Here is a 21246-nt window from a genome sequence, read left to right on the forward strand (position 1 = left end):
CTTCTTCTGCTTCTTCTGCTTCTTCTGCTTCTTCTGCTTCTTCTGCTTCTTCTGCTTCTTCTGCTTCTTCTGCTTCTTCTGCTTCTTCTGCTTCTTCTGCTTCTTCTGCTTCTTCTGCTTCTTCTGCTTCTTCTGCTTCTTCTGCTTCTCGTGGCCGTGTTACTTTCAGTCTTTTGCCCTGCCACAGCATCTTAGTTGGCCTGAAATGCAGCCAGCAGCAACAGTAGCAGCAGTCTCGCGGCGGGCGACGACCCTCAAGCTATGATCGACAAGGCCCTCAAGGTCCTTGCCGTGGTGAGCAAGAGCAGGGTGCACTACACGAGTTTCAATCATTTCGAGTTTCAAGAGGCTACAAGCGTCGGAAAGCCAGCGGAGCCTTTTGATTTCGAGACCGACCCGAATAACCTGGTTGCCGCCCGGCGCGAGCGTGTGCAGAGAGACCAGGACGATTCTGCCATTCGAGATGGCGCCTCCATCAGCTACAGCATCCTAGCCTAGCTCTCTCGCGCGGCCCATATGGTGGCAGAGACATAGTGTTGTTTGTCAGGCAGGTTTGCCTTGATTAGTCAGCCACACATTCGGCCCACAGCTGCCCTCAAAGGCAGCATCTTCGCGCTATCGCGTTCTTCCTTCTTTTCCATAGCATCAGCATGTTCTTCAGATAGAGAACTCATCATCTTCCTTCTCTTCTGAGCTGTTGTTCATCACCATCTTCATACATAGCCCCAGAAACCCACTGGCAACCATATTCAGGTAGCTGAGGCAATCCGATCCAAGTACCAAGCTCGCAAAGTCAACGACACTAATGCAACCCTCGAGTAAGACGCCCCTGCAGAGCTTCTAGCCGTCTAGGCCGGGGAACGCGGTAGTGGCTCTCACGCGAGGCGCGCCTCTGGGTACTAGATGGTGGACGACCAAGACCATCCGGGCATGAGCTCCTACGCGCCGTCTGACTACAAAGTCTGGAGGGACGCCAAGGACCTCTGCGTACCATTAGCATGCGCTTCTCTAGTCGAACATCCTCAAAACAGCACGTGCCAGGACCTTGAGGGGCAGGAGAAACTACGAGGCGGGGATCTGCGCAGGTTTAACCCTCGGCTCAATTTCGAGTGTTTGAACCTAGATGCTGGTGGCGAGGCGTTTGACTGGGCGTTATGCCCCCCGGCGCAGCATTGGCCGTATAACCACGCCAGCAGTGGTGGTGGGCTCGATGGCACCGTCACGCCTCATACTGAAGACGACTACACTCGATTTCCCACGGACCATCCCCAGAACTCTACGATCGCTGAGGGTACTACCATAGAATGCGACAGGTGGCATGCTGCAAAGAAGGCTGTAGCTGTGCTGCGATCTCTATGGGACGGGTATACACATTGACCTGCTCCTAGCCGCCAATTCATCCCTGGATACAGAATTGATGAAGCGCAGCGCACAAGTGTTTATTGGGTCGGCCTACTGCACGGGACCGACATGTGGATAGGGAGAGGGATAGTGCTTGAAATTTTAGACAGGCTATACGCTAGGAAGGACGTGTATCCTGCAAAAGATCAGGTCATTTTCGGTGTAAAGTAATTAAGAATTCCATCCACTTCATCAACCCATCCAATTTCATCGAGACTCAAGTCAGTGTCCATCATTCCAATGCAGAGGCCTAAGATCATATTGGGAAGTTCGGCTCGCAACCACAATCTCCCTGCGTTATGACTATCAACTTGCCCTTCTCCGCCAAGGTCTTCGCGCTTGAGGGCAGTGACGACTTTGACGTAGAGTTGATCCACATGTTGATCAGGCAAGGGAACACGCATCTGCGACAGATGATCAAGACCTTGCTGATCCAACATAATACAGAACTCGAATCTGCCGAGCGTCGAGCCAAAGGGTACAAATTCCCGCCATCCCTTATCCCGATGATGCTTCTCGATCCAGTCGTCGAATAACTCGCCCACTTTATCCGGCCGTGCACCATTAAGAGCGGACGCGTCTTCGACAATGTCGCAGTAGAACCTTTCCGCCAGAGCCACGTTCGGAGCGAGATTTGATGGATACTCGAGATGATCTCTCGAAGACGCTGGCTCTCTAAGGATAGATTGTTTCGCTAAGAAGTAAAAGTTCTCAACTGCTCGGGGGAACAACTCGTCAGACCCGGGTGTGTAGACCGTACGAAAGATAGTGAGTCCCCAAGAGTACGGGCGGTCGTGTGAATGAGAGTTGTCGGTGATTTTTTGCAGAGTATCTCGAATGTACAGGTTGGCTCGTGTATAGTATTTGTTACCATCGGGGTGGTCTGCGTTCAAGAGTTCTGGCGGAAATGGCATAAAAGGTTTGATACATTGCGCCGCCAGCGGTGGCGGGGGCACCCACCGCGCTGACATAGTGTGAGGACGTTGCAGTCTAAGTATTGAGATGGAATCAAGAGGTGGGGAGATGTGAGGAACTGAATAAGTCTTCAACGGTTGGATGTTATAAAATTGCGCCCTTGGTCTACGTTTAGTTGCTGCGTGTCTGGCGGGGAAAAGGGGGCGAGGTCAGTGTGCGGCCCACTCCACGTGAATCATCTGGCTGGTATAGGGCAGCCGATCGCTAAGCGGTCGAGCTGGGGAGGGGGAAAAATCATCATCACCAGCGAGTACGAAATTTTTGAAACAATAGCCATTTATTGCGCCGCAACACGCTCCGAAAGATCAATTCGATGGCCAAGTGCCCGTCGCATAGCCCAAGTGCGACGCATGTACTATGGTGACCCCTGGCCTGATCAAATCTGGCCTACCAACTATCGAGAGCACGCCGCGAAATTGAGCACCTCCCTGCAGAAAGCACTTCGTCAATTGAGAGCGCGTTCAGACCGCCTATAGAGCCGCGAGAAGTCAGATATGCTTTCTTCAGAGCCTTGAACCTCATCGTCGAAGTTTGGTGTCTATCAGACCTTACCCATATCCATGAAGCAATCCGCAAGGCGCAGCACGAAACAAAGACAGCCGCACAGAATACCAGTAAAGCCATTAGCGATATCCGAGACGAGCTGAAGACTTTCAACAAAATAACCAAACAGACTATCACGACGATCCAAGACAACGCGAACGTTGCGCTCGCGACGGGAGGAACCGCGAAAGCAGCCGTCGGAACGCAAGGCTACATACAAGACGGTAAAAGACATGAAACCCAATGCCACGCCAAACCAGAGCAATATTGCCTAGACATACGCCAGTATAGTCGCCAGAGGCGGCTTAGCTGGAAGCAGTCACAACCCCGTGAACCATTGAACATCCCCCGTCCAAGTGCAACGTGAAATTATCGTGAATATCCGAGACCCGGTCACCATCACAAGCATTAGAGCCATGAGTCCACGTAGCCTGAAGCACACGCCGACAGGGCCATTGAAAAACGCAACAACGAGCACATCAACAAGATCAAAGTGGTTTCTTCGAACCAGCTTGAGTAGTGACCTCAGCACCAAGACCGTAACTAACGCAGAGACGGAGACCCTGCGGCAGTTCGCAGAGGACCGGGGACACAGAATCGGTAACGGCGCCAAGGTGCTCGTTGTGACCTACGACGTACTAGCACACGGAATCCGCACTATCTCCATGGATATGGATTACTTTAACGAACTGAGAGATGGGATCCTACACGATAACAAACGGTTTATCCCTAACGCAGAGACCTAATACATAGGCTGGCTCACCAAGTCGTTATCCTCAAATTCGGTGTTATCTGAGATTATGGAATTCGCACGAGCGGAGGATATAAACAGAATTATCGACGAAGGACTGATTTAGCAGGGCGAGGTCTTCCAGTGCGAACGATAGTACAGACAGTGCCGTCTGAGATAGTGCTTCAGATGCCGCAATATGGCCACACGGGAACCCAATGCAGGGCAATAATAGACCCGAGAGTGTCCCGCGAAGAACGACGATATGGCGCACCAGAATGCGCCGCCTGCCGCGGAGAACATGAAGCCTAGAGCGGGCAGTGCCCGACACGGAAGGAAGAAATGGCCAAGGTCAAGGCTGCCTACAAGGCACGACCGAAATACCACCCGGAGGCCCCAGTGCCACCCGTGTCCGCCGCGGGCGGCGAGCAGATCAGAATTAAGGAAACGACGAGATCCCGCCGCCCAGCCCTGGAACCACGCCAATCCAAAGAGCGCGAGAAGGCCGCAGTAGATCGCCTACCAAGAAGATCCAAAAGCGTCAGAACCCAACAGATAGCCAGCTGCAGGACGAAAATTCCGGCCCAAGCATCCACGTTATCACCGATCTGACGAACGCTGAGAACACAAGATCGAAACGGGCAGTGACGAGATCACAACGCGCACTAGAGTCACTAGACACAAATATACGCTGGACACAAGACAGCTCACAAATGGACATTTTTAATGAAGAATGATCACAAAACCTACTCTCACAATACTGCAGTACAACGTCAGAAAGTCCAAGGACACCGTCATGGCGACATTGTTCCGTGACCCACGAATCCGGGAGTACGATATCATCGCCGTCCAGGAACCGTGAAAAAACTCTTTCAGTGACACGACACACCACCCAGCTAAAGATTTCTTCCACCTATGCTATTCGGATATGGAAAAGAGTGAATCGACCAGGATTTACTTCTTAATTAGCAAACAACTAGATCAATCCCAGTGGAGTTTTAAAGACGCAGGAAGAGACCTCTGCAAGCTGATACTAAAGACAAATGCTGAAAGCAATAGCGAGGTTGCCATCCACAATGTACACAAACCCCATCAGCGACAAGAAAGCTAGCGAAACACTCCACCTCGGCTGAGGCGAGAAACGCAGAGCTTACACGGAATAGAACAAGTCGTTATAGGGGAATTTCATCTACACCACGAGCAATGGGAGGGAGCAAAATAAAGCGATCAGACGATGAGGCAGCTGAGCTGCTTGAGATGATGGACGAGTTCAACACCCGATGTCTTGCATTGGTTCAGTACATGTCAGCCAGAAAATTGATCCGAGGTCTGGCCCCAAGATGGACCATAACTCCTTTACTTCGCTCGAGTCTACTTCTCTGGGAGCCGATGACACGGGGCACCAACTTGCCCAGACACTGCTACAACTACGAGGGCAGCCAAGATCGGATGACACGGCCACAAAGACACATCCTTCTGTACTAGATGCTTTAAAAGGAACCGAGTCTCTCATTGTTGATACAGGCGCCTTCTTTCCGCTCGGCCTATCTGAGTTCATCGACTCCCCGAGAAATGGAGGCCAGTAGTACAGGGCCTCAAGCAAGACAATTCCTCCCAACGTTGGCCTCAGCACCGGCTTGCTCCCATGACACCTGCACCGCCTCATCTTCTTGTGCCCTAAAACTCTCCAGTTGTACTGCCCCATTGCGCAGCAGAAGACCCCATCTCTCACAGGAAGTGAACCAGAGCCCGGAATTTAGATAGGAGCTTCGATCTGCCATTCCAGGGTATTTTTATAGCATCACTATTCTTGTCTAGTTGTTATGTGACTTGAAAAGACTCTTGGATTTCTCTAATGCCTGCAGTGGTACAAACACGGCGAGAGAGCCCTTTAGCGATACGAATACGGAATTAGTATAAATGGATGCGGTCGACATCTATTCTTCCTGGTGGGGTGGGGGGAAGTCCGGGTACTCTAACAAGGACTCGGTTAAAAGTGGATGTAGTCGACAGCGCTATTCAGGCGTACGTAGGGCTCTTCAATAAACCAAGAAGGAGCCCTGTCTATTAGATCGACTCCTGACTAGGTCCTGTCATGGGGCCTTCGAAAATCCCACTACAACAACAAGGAGTCTCTTGGGCTACATTCACTTCTGCCTAGGCTCTTGCTAGGTGCCCTTAGGCCTCCCAATGCCGCCAGGAAAGAATCTACTTGACTACACTTCTGACTAGCTTTTTGGAGCGGGCCTTTGAGCTTCCCCACCTCAACAAGAACAAGCGTAGTTAATCACGGCCACTTAGTACTAAGTTTTTGCCAGGGTGATCAGCTACACCTTCATAAGTGGTGGGCAACGCATCAGCTATCCCGGCCACGACTGGATGCCGAACCAATCGCATCAATCACACCCCTCCGAGTATGGAACATATGAGAAGTACCTTAGCCTTACTATTGATATGGAAGCAAAGGTAGACACTAGTGGACGGCCTTTGTATACGGAGCCGACGAATGCTCCGCGTCCAGCCACATTGCTCGCGCGTCTACGCACAATGTAGGGGCCAAGGAGCCGAATAGGCTGCCTGGTACAACTACAGTCACGGGCGATAGTTAGTGCACACCTGTCGCGTTCTTGTACGCATGGATGACTGATCGCCGTGGCAGGCCTGCGCGTTAACCGGGCTGCGAGCCTGCCACAGGCGGGTGCAGCGGTCAAAAGCAGATTTTGTGCTTTTAACGGTAGAAGCGGCTCTGAATTAGAAATTACGAGCCTGGCAAAATTAAGTCAATTCAATCTCAAAGCCGCTCATCACCTTCTCAGCCGTTAGACTCTCCTCGTACGGTTTTCCTCAACCTTGACCTTCCGTGCTCGCGTTGAGTAAGAAGTCTCCTCCCGCCGGGAAGGAAGAGACCGCAACGGACGCTCATTCTCCTCCTCCTCCTCCTTCTTAACCTTGACCTCTGACCTCCTCGTCCCCTCAGCTCTCCGCTCAGCCTTCTCCGCCTCAGCAATCTTCTTGCGCTTCCCGACTTCCCACTCATGAAGCCAAAGCATGTTGTTCGAGTTGATGGCATAGCCCTTCTTCAGAAGCCACGCGCACCACTTCTCCCAGCCCTCCTTGAGTTTCCCCCGTCGGTCGTAGGGGTTCGCCTCATGCATCCAAATGTTCCAGCGGGTTGCGATGTCCTTAACCTCGTCCACGTCCGTCTTGAACCACTCAATGTGCGTCCGGCCGTGAGTTTTACACCACATCATCTCGTGCCACACATCAATCAGTTCAAAGTGCGTCAGAAGCTCGACCCTCTCTGGATGCCGGATATTGGATATGGAAGCGAGCAGCGTCGGCTCGCCGTGCCCGCAATCACCCCAGTCGAGGAGTCGACTCGCGATGGACCGGCAGGTGTACCCGATCTTGATCATGCCGCTGAAGACGCTGTCTTCGTGCGTGTACATGTATATTGAGCCGCTCGTGCCCGTGTTGAGATCCAATTTCGAGCAGAGTCGCTCGGACATGGACTCGGTCGTGTGGACCTGATGCCTTGCGAACATCCGGCGAGGCGAGACAGGGACGGCAACGGCGACAGGCTGGGCTTTCTTGCTGGGGCTCGGCGTTGACGTGAGCTTCAGCTCTTCGTACCAGATACGCGCAACCCTCTCACCAATCTTAGTGCCGTAGATCTTGCTGCGATGGTGGCGGGGGCAGCAACAGAGCTCTGCGACCTCCTCGAGGACGTTCAACCGCTCATCGACCGAGAGCCTTGGATTCTTGACCTTCTCCAACAGCCCAACGGCTTCACAGACATCTTCATTGGTGATCTTGCATAGGCAGAGACGCTGTGGCTTTGGTAGGTACCAGATACATTGCTGCGATGTGTCCTTCAAGAAGTCGCGCGTGTCCTTGAGAGAGGGGAATTGAGCTGGGGTCGGTAGGGTTGCCATGTCGACTTGGACTCAGCGGCTGTTCAAGAGGGTATTCCACATTCAGTGTGCTGTAAAATGCCTCAAGTCGTCCCTCCCGTCTGTACGATGCAAAGCCCTTATTAGTAGGCGCGCACCTCTGACTCACAAAGTATGAGGAAGAGGTGGCGGCCTTCGAGGCACTGCATTACTATACATTAATCGGGTGCGGCTGAGCTCGCTTGAACCGCGCGCAACTCTAAGAGGGCATCCTTGACACGAATATGGTGCTCTTCAGCAGGTCACCTGCGTCTCAGTTCTTCAGCTCTAGGTCACGCAAAGAAGCGTGGCGTACGGTGGGATATTAGATCAATAACTGCCAACTGTGTCAACCCCGAACTGCACACGTACTTTCAGTGTCGTAGCCTCGGTGGTTGACACTGTTGGCCGGCTGAACAGCCTCTACGAAAGCATTGTACTGGCCGGTTTAAGCGCTGGTGTCAATTCATCCCTTCACACCCTTAGCCATTCCTTGTTGGTCCTGCGATTGTTACACCATATCCTCCGCGGCGCTTCCCCACAAACCGACGAAGATCAAACATGGGCGTCTACTGCGGCTTCGATGTCCACCCCTCGGACCTGTAAGAAGTCTTTTTCCAACACGTATTCCAGAGATGTAGTAACAAGGTCCATCCCTGTACCGGAGAACCACTTTACCAGATCGTTGGCACACCAGAAACCAAAAACGCCTACGTCGTCTTCACTGTCGGCGAGGGTCCTAGACTACCTTACCGGTCCGAGTACGTTCCTTGCTGTTCATGTGCCGAAGACGGCTCAACATTGTCCTCGCGGGTTTCCGTGGTAAACGCACTGTGGCTTGCAGGACAGAAGTCAGCCAGATTGTACACGAGACGCTGCTGCGCCAATAACGAGCCGCCAGGCACTTCCGGCCTGCGTGATAACCCAGGAGATCGAAGATGGTATGCAGAACGACAAGAGGAAGCTGCAGCTACTGAGCCTGGAACAATCCTTTGCCGTGTGACCGGGCCACGGGACCAAAAGAACGCCTGTCGTTCTCTGGGCCAACTACGTCCAAACGATGCCGCTTCAGAGCCTGATACTTCACCGCGACAACGTCTGTGTCTCGTCCCCGGCCGTAGGACAAATGCTCACGAAGGTCTTCCGCCTACCCCTTGAATCTAAAGCGCTTTGAAGCCTCCAATGGAAATGGCCGTCCGTTGTACGTATTAGACATGAACGTGGGTGTAGTCACAGTAGTGGCCAACCAGACGCTGCGAAAAGGACAGAGCAGGGGTTGTATTCCCCGCTTTGTGGTTGAAGCGATGAACACGGAAAGTGCGCGCAACCACAGTAAACGCCGTGGCAACCAATCAGGACCTTTTTTCCGCCTCCCCTCGCGTAGATGCAGCTTGTAGCGCTCCATGCCGTGACTGCGCTACCGGGCTATAATTAACAGCTGCACCTGGCCAACGAACGAGTGGTGGATTTCTTCGGACCAACTTGTTCCTTTGAACTTCCTCCAAGCGGTGAAGGGCGCTGCGCGGTATTTGGCTTCGAGAGCTGATGACGCTTGGCTTAATGAATTAGTCAGGTCCCGGGCCCGCTGGCTGTTCGAGGAGCCGAAGTCGCACGACCGAGAAGGATACCTAGACCTCTTTAAACAGACCGTGATCCTGTCGTAGATATTATCCTAGGCTATAATAGAAGAGTTCTACTGCCTTAAGATATTGAATTACACTCCTTTCCCTTCTTTTATTAAAACTGAGGGCGGACTATCCTAAGGTAGCTATTTTAGACGAGTTATATCTCGAACCGGAGCTATCGGAGCGATATAGCAAGCTGGGCAAAAAATTAAAGAATCTTACAAGGCTAGAGCACGAAACAGAGAAGACGGAGAATATAGTGATAGCTATTTACGTGCGAGTCGGGGTTGGCCCTTGGATTTTTTTCTTTCGCGTTTCAGTATGCGCACATGGCTATCAGTCGTTTACAGTCATCGTGCTATAGTCCTTTATAAGGAGCCTTACGCTCCATTACCTTAGTCAATCAACCTTTCCCCTCTTTACTTGAATTCTATTACTCTTGTACTTTGATCTACAACCACCACCCAGGCTGCGGGCCTGGCGCCCCGGCAGACCCGTCGAATCTTGCTCAGGACCTCTGCCAAATCCTTCAATTGATCTCGAGAGCGTAGATGCGCTGCGTTGTTGCTGTTCGTGATGCCGTGGCGGCAGCCTTTGTGATAACCTCCACGCCCGACGATGCGGTTGTCGTTGGCAATCGACGTTACACAAGGCAGCCATACCCGTCGGCATCATCCATCTTCCTGTCGGATAGGCAGAGCCCAGCGGCTCTGATCCGTTTCCTGCTGCGTTGTCGTTCCACCCAACACACTATATCCTAATTAGAGTTTATCCCGTAAATAAGGCCGTTGTTAGAACTTGTTTCGATAAAGGGAGTGGGAAGATACACAACGTCGGGAGGGCGAAGCTAGGTCGCTGCGAGTACGCCGTACTTGGTGACTATATCAATCTCTTGATCTCCCTAGAAGCTGATGCACTAATTAATTAAAAGCCAGATCAAACAGGTGGAATAAGGATGATCAATTCAAACGTCCTTGGGCAGCTGGTCGGTCAGCCTAAATAGGCATGGCGCGGCTGCTCCTCGAATCGTGTGCACGCAGCCTGGTTGGCTGCGGCGTTATCAATGCTATCTTATCGCTATCGTACCTGTGCGTGTACGTGACTAGCACGTGACACCCACACACAGCGCGGATGCATCTTGTTTGAATGGTCATACAACCTCCAAAGTGTATCACAGAGTATGGACAATATAGGACATTGTATTTAGAGGGGAGGTAACATCGGAAGGATTCGAGAAAGGGCCTTTCTCTAAACCTAAGCATCTGGGAGCCTAGACATCACTCGTCGGACTAGCTGCCAGTCCAACTACAATTTCAGGCGCTAGTAAATCGAAGTTATGTACATTCATATAGATTTAGATCGACCCGTATGACTCCCCGTAGACAAAGAAATCAAAAACATAAGAGAGAAGAAGGGCAGCTACTGCCGATAGCCCAAGGCGCCTCCATATCCTGCCCGTCAGGAAGGCTGGCGCAGGTATAGCCGCGTCCTCGACGGGCGCCGCAGTCTGCGTGGTAGCGGTAGCCTGAGCCTCAGTCTCTATCAGCGTATTTGTCCAGTCTGGGCTCGAGCTACGGGGATGAATCCCAGCCTCAAGTAGCAGCTGCTCGATATCGCGATACCCGTTCTTCTGCGCAGCACAGAGCGCCGTCCCGTAGTGGCCGACCTGAGCCTGGAAATTAACATCGGCCCCGGCCGCTAGCAGGATCTGTACTGTCTCTATCTCCCCTTCCGCCGCCGCCGCACAGAGCGCTGTCCCGTAGCAGCCGAAGTGGGCCTGGAGATGCACATCGGCCCCGGCCGCTAGCAGGATTTGTACCGTCTCTGTCGATCCTCCCGCCGCCGCCGCACAGAGTGCCGTCCCGTAGTCGCCGACCTGGGCCTGGAGATGCACATCGGCCCCGGCCGCCAGCAGGATTCGTACTATCTTTGTCGATCCTCTCGCCGCCGCCGCACAGAGCGCCGTCCCGTAGTCGCCGACCTGGGCCTGTGCGTTAAGATCAGTCTTGATGCGAAGCTGCTCCGTCGCTAGCACAATCCGCGCCAGATTGCTATAGCCTCCGAAAGACAAGATATAGAGAAGGTCTGCATCTATGTTCTCCCTCGTCTCATAGTCGCCCGCAGTAGCCCGGACGAACCCTACCCACCATTCGAGCCCCGTCGCCTGCTTCTCGAGCCATGAGACCACTGCCTCTTGCGAATCCGCTCTGGCCGCCAGTCCCGGGTCTCCTGGGCCTCCTATATTGATAGGACGTGACACTGCCTTGTCCGCATGGGCAAAGATATAACGGGTGGCGTAGCCGAGAAACGGGTAGTCATGTTGGAGCTGGGTGACCGACTCTGCGCTTGGCCGTCGCTGGACTGAATCGTTATGGTCCCATGCAATACACTGCTTTATGTAGCGCCAGCAGATAGCCCAAAGGCGGCCATGAGTCGCGCTGACGGGGTCGGGACCGAGAGTCGGGTCGAGCTGGCCGAGTCGGCCCTGGCGGAAGAGGAAGTCGTTGACGGATAGGTGGATGAACTGGACCTGAAATCGCTGCTCATCGTCGTTCCTTAAATTTTCACTCTTCGGCTTTCGCACTTCAACAAGGCCTCGCGAGGCTGAGATAATCCGTCGACGCATATCATCCGACGTCAGCCGGTGCTGCGTCAGCACCTCCTTCTTGCCCGTAGCCCATATTATAGCATAGTAGAGCTCGTCGAGAAAGAGTGGCCGCTGGCCCAATAATACCCACTGTAGCGCTAGCGCCGTCTCCTCTCGCTTTCATCCTTCTCGGCTTACTAGAGCCTCGAAAATCTTCTCGATATTATCCGGCACAGACTGAAGGGCCGTCCACATTGCCTCAATCTCACCCTCGTCGTAGGCAATGTTAAGTTGCTCAACCACTAGCACCACCCAAAGGAAAACGCCATCCGCCCTACGCTGAATTTCAGCCTGAAGTTCCGCGTTATCTCCCACGAGGGTATCGCTAATATAGGCGGCAATATCCTGGCTATGCCCGTCTATACTGTCCACGTAGAGTGGTAGGTGTTTCTGTATTGTGATTGTAGGGTAGTAACGGCTCGATAGGCAGATCCGGAGCGTAACGTTCGCCTGCGCGGCACAACTACTTAGCGTCTCGAGCGTTTTCACGACAATACGAACGCCGTCATCGGAGCACTCATCAAGGGCATCGACTAGCAGGAGCAACGGCCGCTTTACCGCTCCGCCGTTCTGCATCCCTTGCCATCTGATCACCTCAAGAAGAAAGTCGCGGAGCTCGGAAAACGACCAATCATATAGCTTTAGAAGGCCCATGATACGGCCTCCCGCCCTTGTCTTATCACCGTTTAGGCGCGTCTTGTCATCGTAGCGCGGCACGAAGAGTCTGTAGATAGTGTCGTCGTGCTTGATAAGCTCATAGGTGATCGACCGGAGCATGCCTAGGGGCGACTTCTCACTCGCGTCGCCCCGCGCATTGAAAAAGTACGCGGCGATCAAGTGGTCGAGGAAGTGGTGCTGGCAGTACTGGAGGGCATGCTTTATTAGCGTGGACTTGCCAGCGCCGGGCTTGCCCTTGAGCCAGAGGACGCCGTGATGGTCGGCGAGGCGGTCGCGGCGACACCACTCGCGGAACTCGGGGGTGGCAAAGAGCCAGTCACAGGTGCCGGCGAGGGCAGGCTCGATGTCGTGCCGGCGGGCCCCGAGTCGGGCAAAGGCTAGCGAGCGCAGACAATCTGGAAGGCGTCAGAATGACATTATCACATAAGACTTGAGACACATTAAAGCAAATACAGCCATATATTTACACGCTGTGTAGTCGAGAATGTAGTTGGTGCTATGACATACCTTCCTTCCTTTCCTGGTGAACGGTTTTCTTATCTATAGTTTCTTCTTTAGTTATTTAATATGTAAATAATACTGATTTTAAACGAAATAAGAGATATCGTCACTAACTAGAAAAATTAGCTGTTCCAAAGAAATTCTGTTGGACTGCATTGGTATTGTTGTTCTGTGCGCCGCTGCTAGTATTGAAATTGTGTGGGCTGGATTCGTGATTGGTGGATGATGGCTGAACGGCTTTGTCTGTTTGTAAATAGCGCTCAAGAACGGCTTTAGAGACTGAAGCGGCAGTTGCTGCTGCATAATCCTGCCAGCCCTTGTGCTTATGGCTGTCCGCGTAGTCGCACACCCCTTTGACCACGATGCAAGGAACCTCGTCCCAAACGCCCGCTCCCTCCATCTCAAATGCGACCGCCTTGGTCTCCATGAAGATCTTGTTTCGATGGGCAGCCGACCGAAGGACTAAGTCGCCCGAAGCAATAACCCCTGTATGGGCGGCAGGGGATTGTGTTAGGCGTTGAGGCCTAGGCTCTAAGAAGCTGTGATCACAACCGAGATCATCGCACGGCGATTTAAGCGCCTCCGGACAGACAGGATCAAAGTCGCCGAGGCAGCTTTGGCAGATGCAGTTCAGCTTGTTCTGATGCTTATGGTGGTAATCCGACTTGAAGAGCTTGTCTTGAGCGGCTCCAGGGCTGTCGTACTTCCCGGACCGCCTTCGGGGTAATTTTTGCTGCAATTCCTGCAGTACTTGTGTGGCTCGTTCCTCGAGCCTGTCGATTCCACGGTCTGATTCGAAGACTGCTATTAGATTCCGAATATCTTTGTTCGCTCGGCCGAGGTTATCTTCGACGCTATCCTTGCGCACAAACTTATCGGGGTGCTGCCTGCCGAAGTCGTACTGCACCACGCTCTTGCTAATAATAACGTCGCCTAGAAAGATATTATGGCCGTTCGTATCATGAGGCATACCGCCGCACACGCCAACGATGAGTGCGAGTCGAATGTTAACGTAGCTCGACCGCATGCTTGCAGCGGCACTCGCGGCGTTCGCTTTGCCCATGTGCGGCAACTAAGCTAGTACGATGTTATAGACTCCCATACGACCAGTAATATAATGATTGAGGTCGCCATTGGCACGGCCGTATCGATCGCCGTCCTCGTCCCAGAACTCGTCGAAAGCAGCCTCGACGGCATTACGCTCGCACGTCAGCGCGCAGATAATAGCGATCTCGAAGTCGTCGCGGCGAGCGGGGCATCTAGGTAGTCTGGTCTGCATAGTGCGACAGTAGGTGTCGCTTTGCTTGGTCGAGGTGCTCTGTATGAAATGAGACTGTTGTGCTCGCTAGTGATCAGGCGGAAAGCGTGGGCGTGCCCGTTCGCCGTAAGCAATGAGCGAGGGTTGCAGCAACGTAAGTTGACGCAGGTGAAGCCTGGTCATGCGCTGATGGCGGCTGAGCGGCCGCCTCAGCCAACCACAGGTGATATTCGTTGCCGCCAACCAACGAAACTCTCGAGCCTATCATCGAAGCTGCCACAGATGGCGAGGAAACCAGGCGCGGAGACGACTTTGCGATTACCATGATTCAGGGCGGAAGACCATAGAAAGGAAGGGGCATATCCTTCTCATGGGCGTAAAAGATATTTTGCTTTTCAGACGGCCACAGAGCGCCATGACCTATTTCAATTATCGAGAGTACGACACGCAATGGGGATAGACGACGAGAAGCAAGCCAGGACTCATGGCGTGCGGTTTCTAAGTCACATCAGGACAACAGCCTGCAGATAGTGCCGTCCGCACTAGCGAGCGGGCCGAATAGTTTATAGACCACGTCCACGCCGTCGGAGAGATCTATGCAGGCAGGCAAAGAAACGGCCGTTTCGACTCGTATTTCGTGAGCGGTATAGGGTAGGCGCGCCGCGCGTCGGACGGCAGTCAGCGCGTGATGGTGGTGCGGGTGCACAACCGCGTACTTGACGCGTTCTCAAAACCCCGAGATTCTTTGCTTGTCCCTCTCAGGTGCATGCGGCGGCCGTAGCAGCAGGAACTACATGCCATTCGACGAGGTAAACACTCTCCGCTCCCGGGCTGTCGGGTCGAGGGTATGAGTGTTATCCTCATCCGAGCCTTCGTGGTCGCTCCGGTTGCGTCGCTGACGGTGGGATTATAGACAACGCACATGAGATGAGCCACGATAGACCAACGAAAATACGATACGATCCAGAATGGCCATCATTACGAGTCGTGCTTAATCTGGAATAATGTCAGACGCATGTTGCATGCCAAATGTTGTGTGACAGGCCAGTCACTGCCTTGATTGGTCAGGCTACACATTCGGCCCACAGCTGCTCTCAAAAGGCAGCATCGTCGCGCTATCGCGTTCTTCCTCTTTTCATAGCATCAGCATCTTCTTTAGATACTGTACTTGGGTGATTAACACACCAGTTCTGAATTGGCCGTTAGGACGATATCATTCCTTGAGAGCTGACTTGTTGCCTTGGGGGTGCGATGGTCTGGGACGATGGTTGACTGGCTGGTGCCTCTATCCAATTCTGCCCAATAAGTAGAGTGTCTGACTTACAGCACTTTCCTTTGCAACCAGACTCTACAACTCTTTGGTACTGTATTTGCGGCGCTACGGGATTCTGAAGTGACGTTCGGTTGGACAATTACTCAAACGGCTTGCATCACAAGCGCCACCAAGACCCGCCAGAGAAGCCATGGACATGGTTCTATCCATTGGTATCCCATAACCTGTCCGACAACCTCTTCGTCTGTTTCTGCCTTCATCATGGCCGCGTGTGCCTAACGAATCCCTTTTGGCGTCACCAGCTAACCTCTGTGGTAGCCCGAGCGACCATTGACCTGCGGCAGAACAAGAGCGCGAATATCACTCTTCCCTCGGCTTCTTCTGGAAGGATTGAGGACTTGGGACTCTCCTCCTCATTTCATTTGGGGTAGGCGTGGTCTTTTGATATGGAGGCTGGGTCTTCTTGTCCCCTGGATATGAGCGTGTTGGGCCAAGGCTTGGTGCCTCGTAGTTGACGGCTGTGCCTTGGCACTGAGTGGTATTATTGTTCATGTCTGCACGCCCGTAACGGCTATTGTATCGGTCGTGGGACAATTGTATGAGTGCTTCATCACTCATCGAACCAACCAGCAAAGTCGATCTGTTTTTGGACATCGTCTTCCCCACTTTGAACAAATCCGCCAAAGTTGTGACGACCGTGTGGTCGCTGTCTCCGTCGGCTGTCGCCTCTCCGATGATGTGTATCTTTTGGTTGGAGACCTCGGTAGACGCTAAGTTGCAAACCTCGAGACATTTTGTGGACATTTCTATGTCTTCCTGCAATCGCGATCTTTCGCTCGCGTCGCCGTCTAAAACAACGGCCTCGAGGCGCTCTCGAAGTCGAGTAATGACCTTTGCGAAGCTTCTTTCATTGTCTTTGAAAATTTGACGGGTGAGGAGCTCTGCTTCGAACTTGGCCTGTATATCACTTTCGCCTTTTTCCTGAGGGGATTCCTGCAGTAGACTTGCATCTTTCCTTGCCAAAGACTCGAAATAAGATTTTGCCTCTTGACAAATTTGCAAGCATTTTTCTGTCACTTGTCGCTCATTGTCCAGATCTATGCTCGTTGTTGTGATGCCAGAGATGCTCGCCTTTGTTAAGCAATGCATTTTGTCATCAATGCGCTGCAGCCGGAGCTGGAGATCGTACATCGTGTTCTGCACCAGCTCATCGTATTCTTCAAGTGCTCGATGAGACAGTCTAACTGTCTGCCTGCATACAGAAATCAGCATACTGTAACCTCACAGACGTAAATAGAGGGTAGTGAGGAGCAGAAGGATTGAAACAGAACTCACATGGTGAGAACACCCAAGCCTACTGAGATAGTGGCCTTATACCCTGCCACTGTGTCTAGGAATTGATTGATATCCCCTCTCATGAACTCCATTTTCGCCCAATCTAAAAAGCCTGTATTCGATTTTTTCCCGAACTTCTCCATAGCGAGTTCAAACTCATGGCACACCTCTCTACAATGCTCGATAGGCTCGCGAAGGAGCGCAGCCATGGAGGTATTGATGTCGAGTGCAGGTTGAGCCATGGAAGCTGCCAACAAGTCCCTCAGCGCTGTCAACACCCTTTCCGTGTCGCCGGTCTCGTCTAGAAGCCTACGCAGGGTTGAATCGCGTGTTTTATAGCGCTCGACCGTCCCTTTTAAAGACCGTGTCGACTGGACGCCGGCCGTGGCGATTGCTAATAGCGACGCAATGATGCTCAATGGATCCGCCATCTGGAAAGGACAGTAGTGGGTCGTTCATAAAAAGCAGCTGGTAATTCGGGATAGCAAGCGGGTAAGTCAAGATGAGCCCCCAGAAGTTAGAAAGGGGATTGCGAGGAATCTAGGGTCAATGCTTGATTTTGTAGCATATTGTGTGGGTGGCGATTGTAGACCGACGGCCATTGGCGTATTGAGCGCTGCGGTAACGTCAGCATCCACAGCCTGCCGACCTCCGCACCATTTACACCATTGTCACAAACCCCTGAGGCACTGTTTTGTTCGCTATGCCCACCGTTCCGGCGACAGCGCGAGTATTTGTGAACGTAACCCGTCTTACCCCAACACCTGTTTTCAGATTGGTTTTTCTTTTCAATAAAATTAGTTGTCTACCTCGATTGTAGGTCTTAATGTATGGATAGTCCGTTGGCGACGATGTGCTGAGATGTGAGCGCCCCCTGTTGCCCGGATAATCCCGGCGAGTAGGTGCCGAGTCCGCAACCGAACCGCTTGCACTGGCATTCGAATCGCGGGGTATCCAATCATTTCCAACGCCTCAGCGATATTCCTACCTGCACACGCCACACTACTTTAGCGTACGCCTCAGCGTTTAATCTCCCTCCGCTCGGGGCCGCATCGTCTTAGCTATGGTAACCGTAAGGAGGAGGATGAGTGGTTGTACCTCATTAGGGTTAGCGTTTCAGGACGGTGAGATGTTAATATAAGTAACTCCACAGAATGGACTAGAACTGATTCACAACAAATGCTACTCGGAGCCTTACCGTAAGAGCGAATACATTTGCCATCATCAGTTGTCGCAACGGGATGCTGTCCGCGTCGGCGTCGAGGTAGACTTTATCTTGTGTTCGGTCAAGGCGAAGTTTTGCTTGGTACATCTGGTCCAGTACTTCGGAGTACATCTTCGAGTATTTTTTCAAGTCCCCACAGTCACTATCACACATATCCACTGGTAAGAGCTCTTTAGCTGTTACGAGCAGATTTTCGAGCTTAGCATTGACGTAGGTTAGCCTGGTAACGAGATGTTGTATTTTTTGCCGCACCATCCAGTCATGTTCTTCAATAATAATAAAAATTAGTTAAAAAAAATGCATTCGAGCGTACGTGCTTCGTGATTGTTTTAGAGGCGAGACGACTAAGCAAAACCGTATATGAACAACGAGGAGATCCTAGCTTTATATTCAACTACTTGTCTCCAAATCATCAGATTGTTACAGAACGACTCATTCTTACTTCATAGTAACGTTACAATTTTTCGGGTTAACAAGGCATCATGTGCGGCTAATGACCGCCACGAAGTATCAGAGGCCAGCCATACCAGTAATTTTCATAGAGCGAAGTCGAGCCCCTTATATTCAGCTCGGGCATCAGAAGACAGAATTAGATCTCAAAACCTCGATCAGACTAATCCTCGAAGCTATAGATAGCTTCACTGCTAGACTTGCTTGAGTCGCTGTATGACGAAAACGAATCTGATGGGGGTCTAAGCGAATCCTTCACTCGCACCTCGAGTGGTAGCTGGCCCATACACCTTGAAAGTTTTGTCCACGTGGATATGCCATATTCACACCACAAGACAGATGCACCTCGTCTTTAGATGTAGCCTGAAGTTTTTATTTGCTGATGCCACCAGACAACTGCGCACCTACGTGAACTGCAACTGTGATTAATAACACTGCACATCGCAGGTAATGTTGCCATTTTCGTCGTGGTAGAATCAAGAATTTAGAGTCCGGAAATACAACTATGGCAAACATGAGCAGCCCTGATGGTGCCATCCACAGAAACCGACCTCCGACATAATATCTCGTTCACAACTTCCCAAATCACAAACAGTGGCTGGAAGTATAGGCCTAGCGACCGGCCTTCTCACTTTATCGGCCTTTGCCCTCCAGTCTAGTGTCTTGCTGTACGATGCGGTCAAGAGTTTTCAATTCCACCCTGAACGAGTCCGGGATTTGACAGAAGAGCTGGAAGCCTTGAGCGGAGTACTTCGGACGCTAACCAGCACTGTCAATTCCACGACTAATGGAGCTCTCACTGCCCTTGAACTGCCCGTATTGCGCTGTGGAAATGCTTGTTAAGAGTTTCAAGAAGAGATGCTCAAGTGTTCGACGCGGTCAAATATCGACAGTGCGAGCCTCTGGGACTGGGCAAAGCTACGATATGTGGGCGGCGATATTGATGGTTTCAGACAGCTACTCCCAGGATACAAATCCACCATCAGCATTGCTCTCATGGACGCAGCCCTGTACGCTTTTACTTCTCTAAAAGTTATTCAGGGATGTGCTAATTCGCGACAAAAAGCAGTCGAAACTCGTCTGCCACGGCAGAAAGCCTCGAACGCTACTGCGAACTGATAAGTACAGCTACCGACGACCTTGAAGCCCACCTCCAAGGTATCGACGATGAACTCGATCTGGCGATCTTCCGCACAGTGACAGAATCCGTCTTGGATTTCAGTGAACTTCGTGGTATCAAGGACGGGCGGCTTAGCACTGAGAAATGCCTCCAAATATGCGCCCAACTATCCGAGCATATCGACCAAAATCAGCTCAGACCTAGCCATCAGTATGGCAATTTGCCTGAAGCCCGTGCAGGCGCAAGTGTCCCCGAAATCTTAATCAATGAAGGTCTTCAGCAATGCAGGAACAGCCCTCCACCAAACTTCGTGAGGCTGGAAAAGCACATGTCTGATCTCGTTGACCGCTTCACAATGGAGTCTAAGATGTTTATGGCATCTGAAGGAGAAGCCGCTGATCTAATAAGGCTATGAGACGAAGGGAAGACGGCTTGCCAGTGTCTAGACATTTGCTCCAAGGCTGATACGCACATACAAGACAATGTTAGCATCATGGACAAGTATGCCACTGGCGATGACGCGATTCAGTATCTGGTCTCAACTAACGGGAAGACAATATATGGTAAGAACGCAGGATATGGCTGGAGGACAAGACAGGTTGGCGTCCATCTCAGTGATGCCTCTCTCTAGCAAATTTCTCGCGACACTCAGACGTAGCCGGTCGGAGTCATCAAACGAAAACCGCAACTTCCCCTATTTCGGGTGACGCGAATGATTTCACACCTGGTCCAGATATTGATAAAAGATATGGTCCTGGGTCTTGTCCGAGCGTGGTGGGTGTTGGAAAGCAAAAAGGAGTCACGTATCGACAATGCAACAATGCAATCAAACAGCAGAACAGGAGATGTTTAGTCATGTAATGATCAGAGATGAAAGTGTCGAGAATGTTGCGTTGATGCACAACAACGCTGGTATTTGCGTCATCTGATGCAGCCAATACGTCTTCGTGGAGGTCCTAATTACCAGGTCACTTCTATCCCCTTTCTTAAACAGCGGGGTCAGAACTTAGACATGGCTCCATGAGCAGTTACTTTACTTCAATGAAGCCGGTGACTGTACGGTCACTCATTTCAATTAGACCCTCAATCTTCCAAGTGCTACTCTGTGTACAGTAGTGTAAAGCTTCAAAAGTATGCTGAAATGTCTCGACCAATAGGTGTACACTTAAATCATCTATCCTTAAACTATTTATATCTACTACTGTAGAGAACCATAGTCCTCCTTCTCTCTCTTCTCTGTTAACAAGGTTGTTACCGGTCTTAGGGTGGCACGGGAGGCCCTATTTGGGTCACGTGCACAGGGGTGAGAAGTCTTCACAGCTGTGGATAATTCTAGGAAGATCAAGAGATTAATACGGTCACCAAGGACCTCTATACTCGTCGCTACCGGACAGCGACCACGCGGCGTGGTGCACCTTTTCAATCTCTTCAGCAACCCCAATTCTGACATATTTAGCGACAGTTTCCTTAGTTATCTCTACTACCATAGATGGACATACACTGGGATGGCTGCTTGGTGACGCTCGAGGGCTACATCGATTTAGTTAATCCCC

The 21246-nt window shown here is 51.8% G+C and overlaps 4 protein-coding genes across 4 annotated transcripts; 1 reads left to right on the plus strand and 3 right to left on the minus strand.

The window, feature by feature from the left end:
* Nucleotides 1-333, minus strand: J7T54_003336 (uncharacterized protein; the record flags this gene model as incomplete). Its single annotated transcript, XM_051509832.1, has 2 exons — nucleotides 1-147; nucleotides 223-333. Coding segments are annotated over 2 exons (258 nt in total), but the record flags the coding sequence as incomplete, so codon positions are not given.
* A 3658-nt stretch (nucleotides 334-3991) lies between these two features.
* J7T54_003337 (zinc knuckle) lies at nucleotides 3992-4511 on the plus strand (the record flags this gene model as incomplete). Its single annotated transcript, XM_051509833.1, has 2 exons — nucleotides 3992-4159; nucleotides 4416-4511. 2 exons carry the CDS (start codon nucleotides 3992-3994, stop codon nucleotides 4509-4511), a joined length of 264 nt encoding a protein of 87 aa, XP_051359186.1.
* A 1957-nt stretch (nucleotides 4512-6468) lies between these two features.
* On the minus strand, nucleotides 6469-7584 carry J7T54_003338 (uncharacterized protein; the record flags this gene model as incomplete). Its single annotated transcript, XM_051509834.1, has 1 exon — nucleotides 6469-7584. One exon carries the CDS (start codon nucleotides 7582-7584, stop codon nucleotides 6469-6471), a length of 1116 nt encoding a protein of 371 aa, XP_051359187.1.
* A 2976-nt stretch (nucleotides 7585-10560) lies between these two features.
* Nucleotides 10561-14311, minus strand: J7T54_003339 (uncharacterized protein; the record flags this gene model as incomplete). The annotated part of the gene is made up of 5 exons (XM_051509836.1): nucleotides 10561-11925; nucleotides 11992-12926; nucleotides 13039-13051; nucleotides 13313-13965; nucleotides 14137-14311. The coding sequence occupies 5 exons, from the start codon at nucleotides 14309-14311 to the stop codon at nucleotides 10561-10563; spliced, it is 3141 nt and encodes a 1046-aa protein (XP_051359188.1).
* Between the last annotated feature and the right edge of the window lie 6935 nt (nucleotides 14312-21246).

This window comes from Emericellopsis cladophorae, assembly GCF_022114955.1.
Source record: "Emericellopsis cladophorae strain MUM 19.33 chromosome Unknown NODE_72_length_84747_cov_98_521442, whole genome shotgun sequence".
Lineage (NCBI taxonomy): Eukaryota > Fungi > Ascomycota > Sordariomycetes > Hypocreales > Bionectriaceae > Emericellopsis > Emericellopsis cladophorae.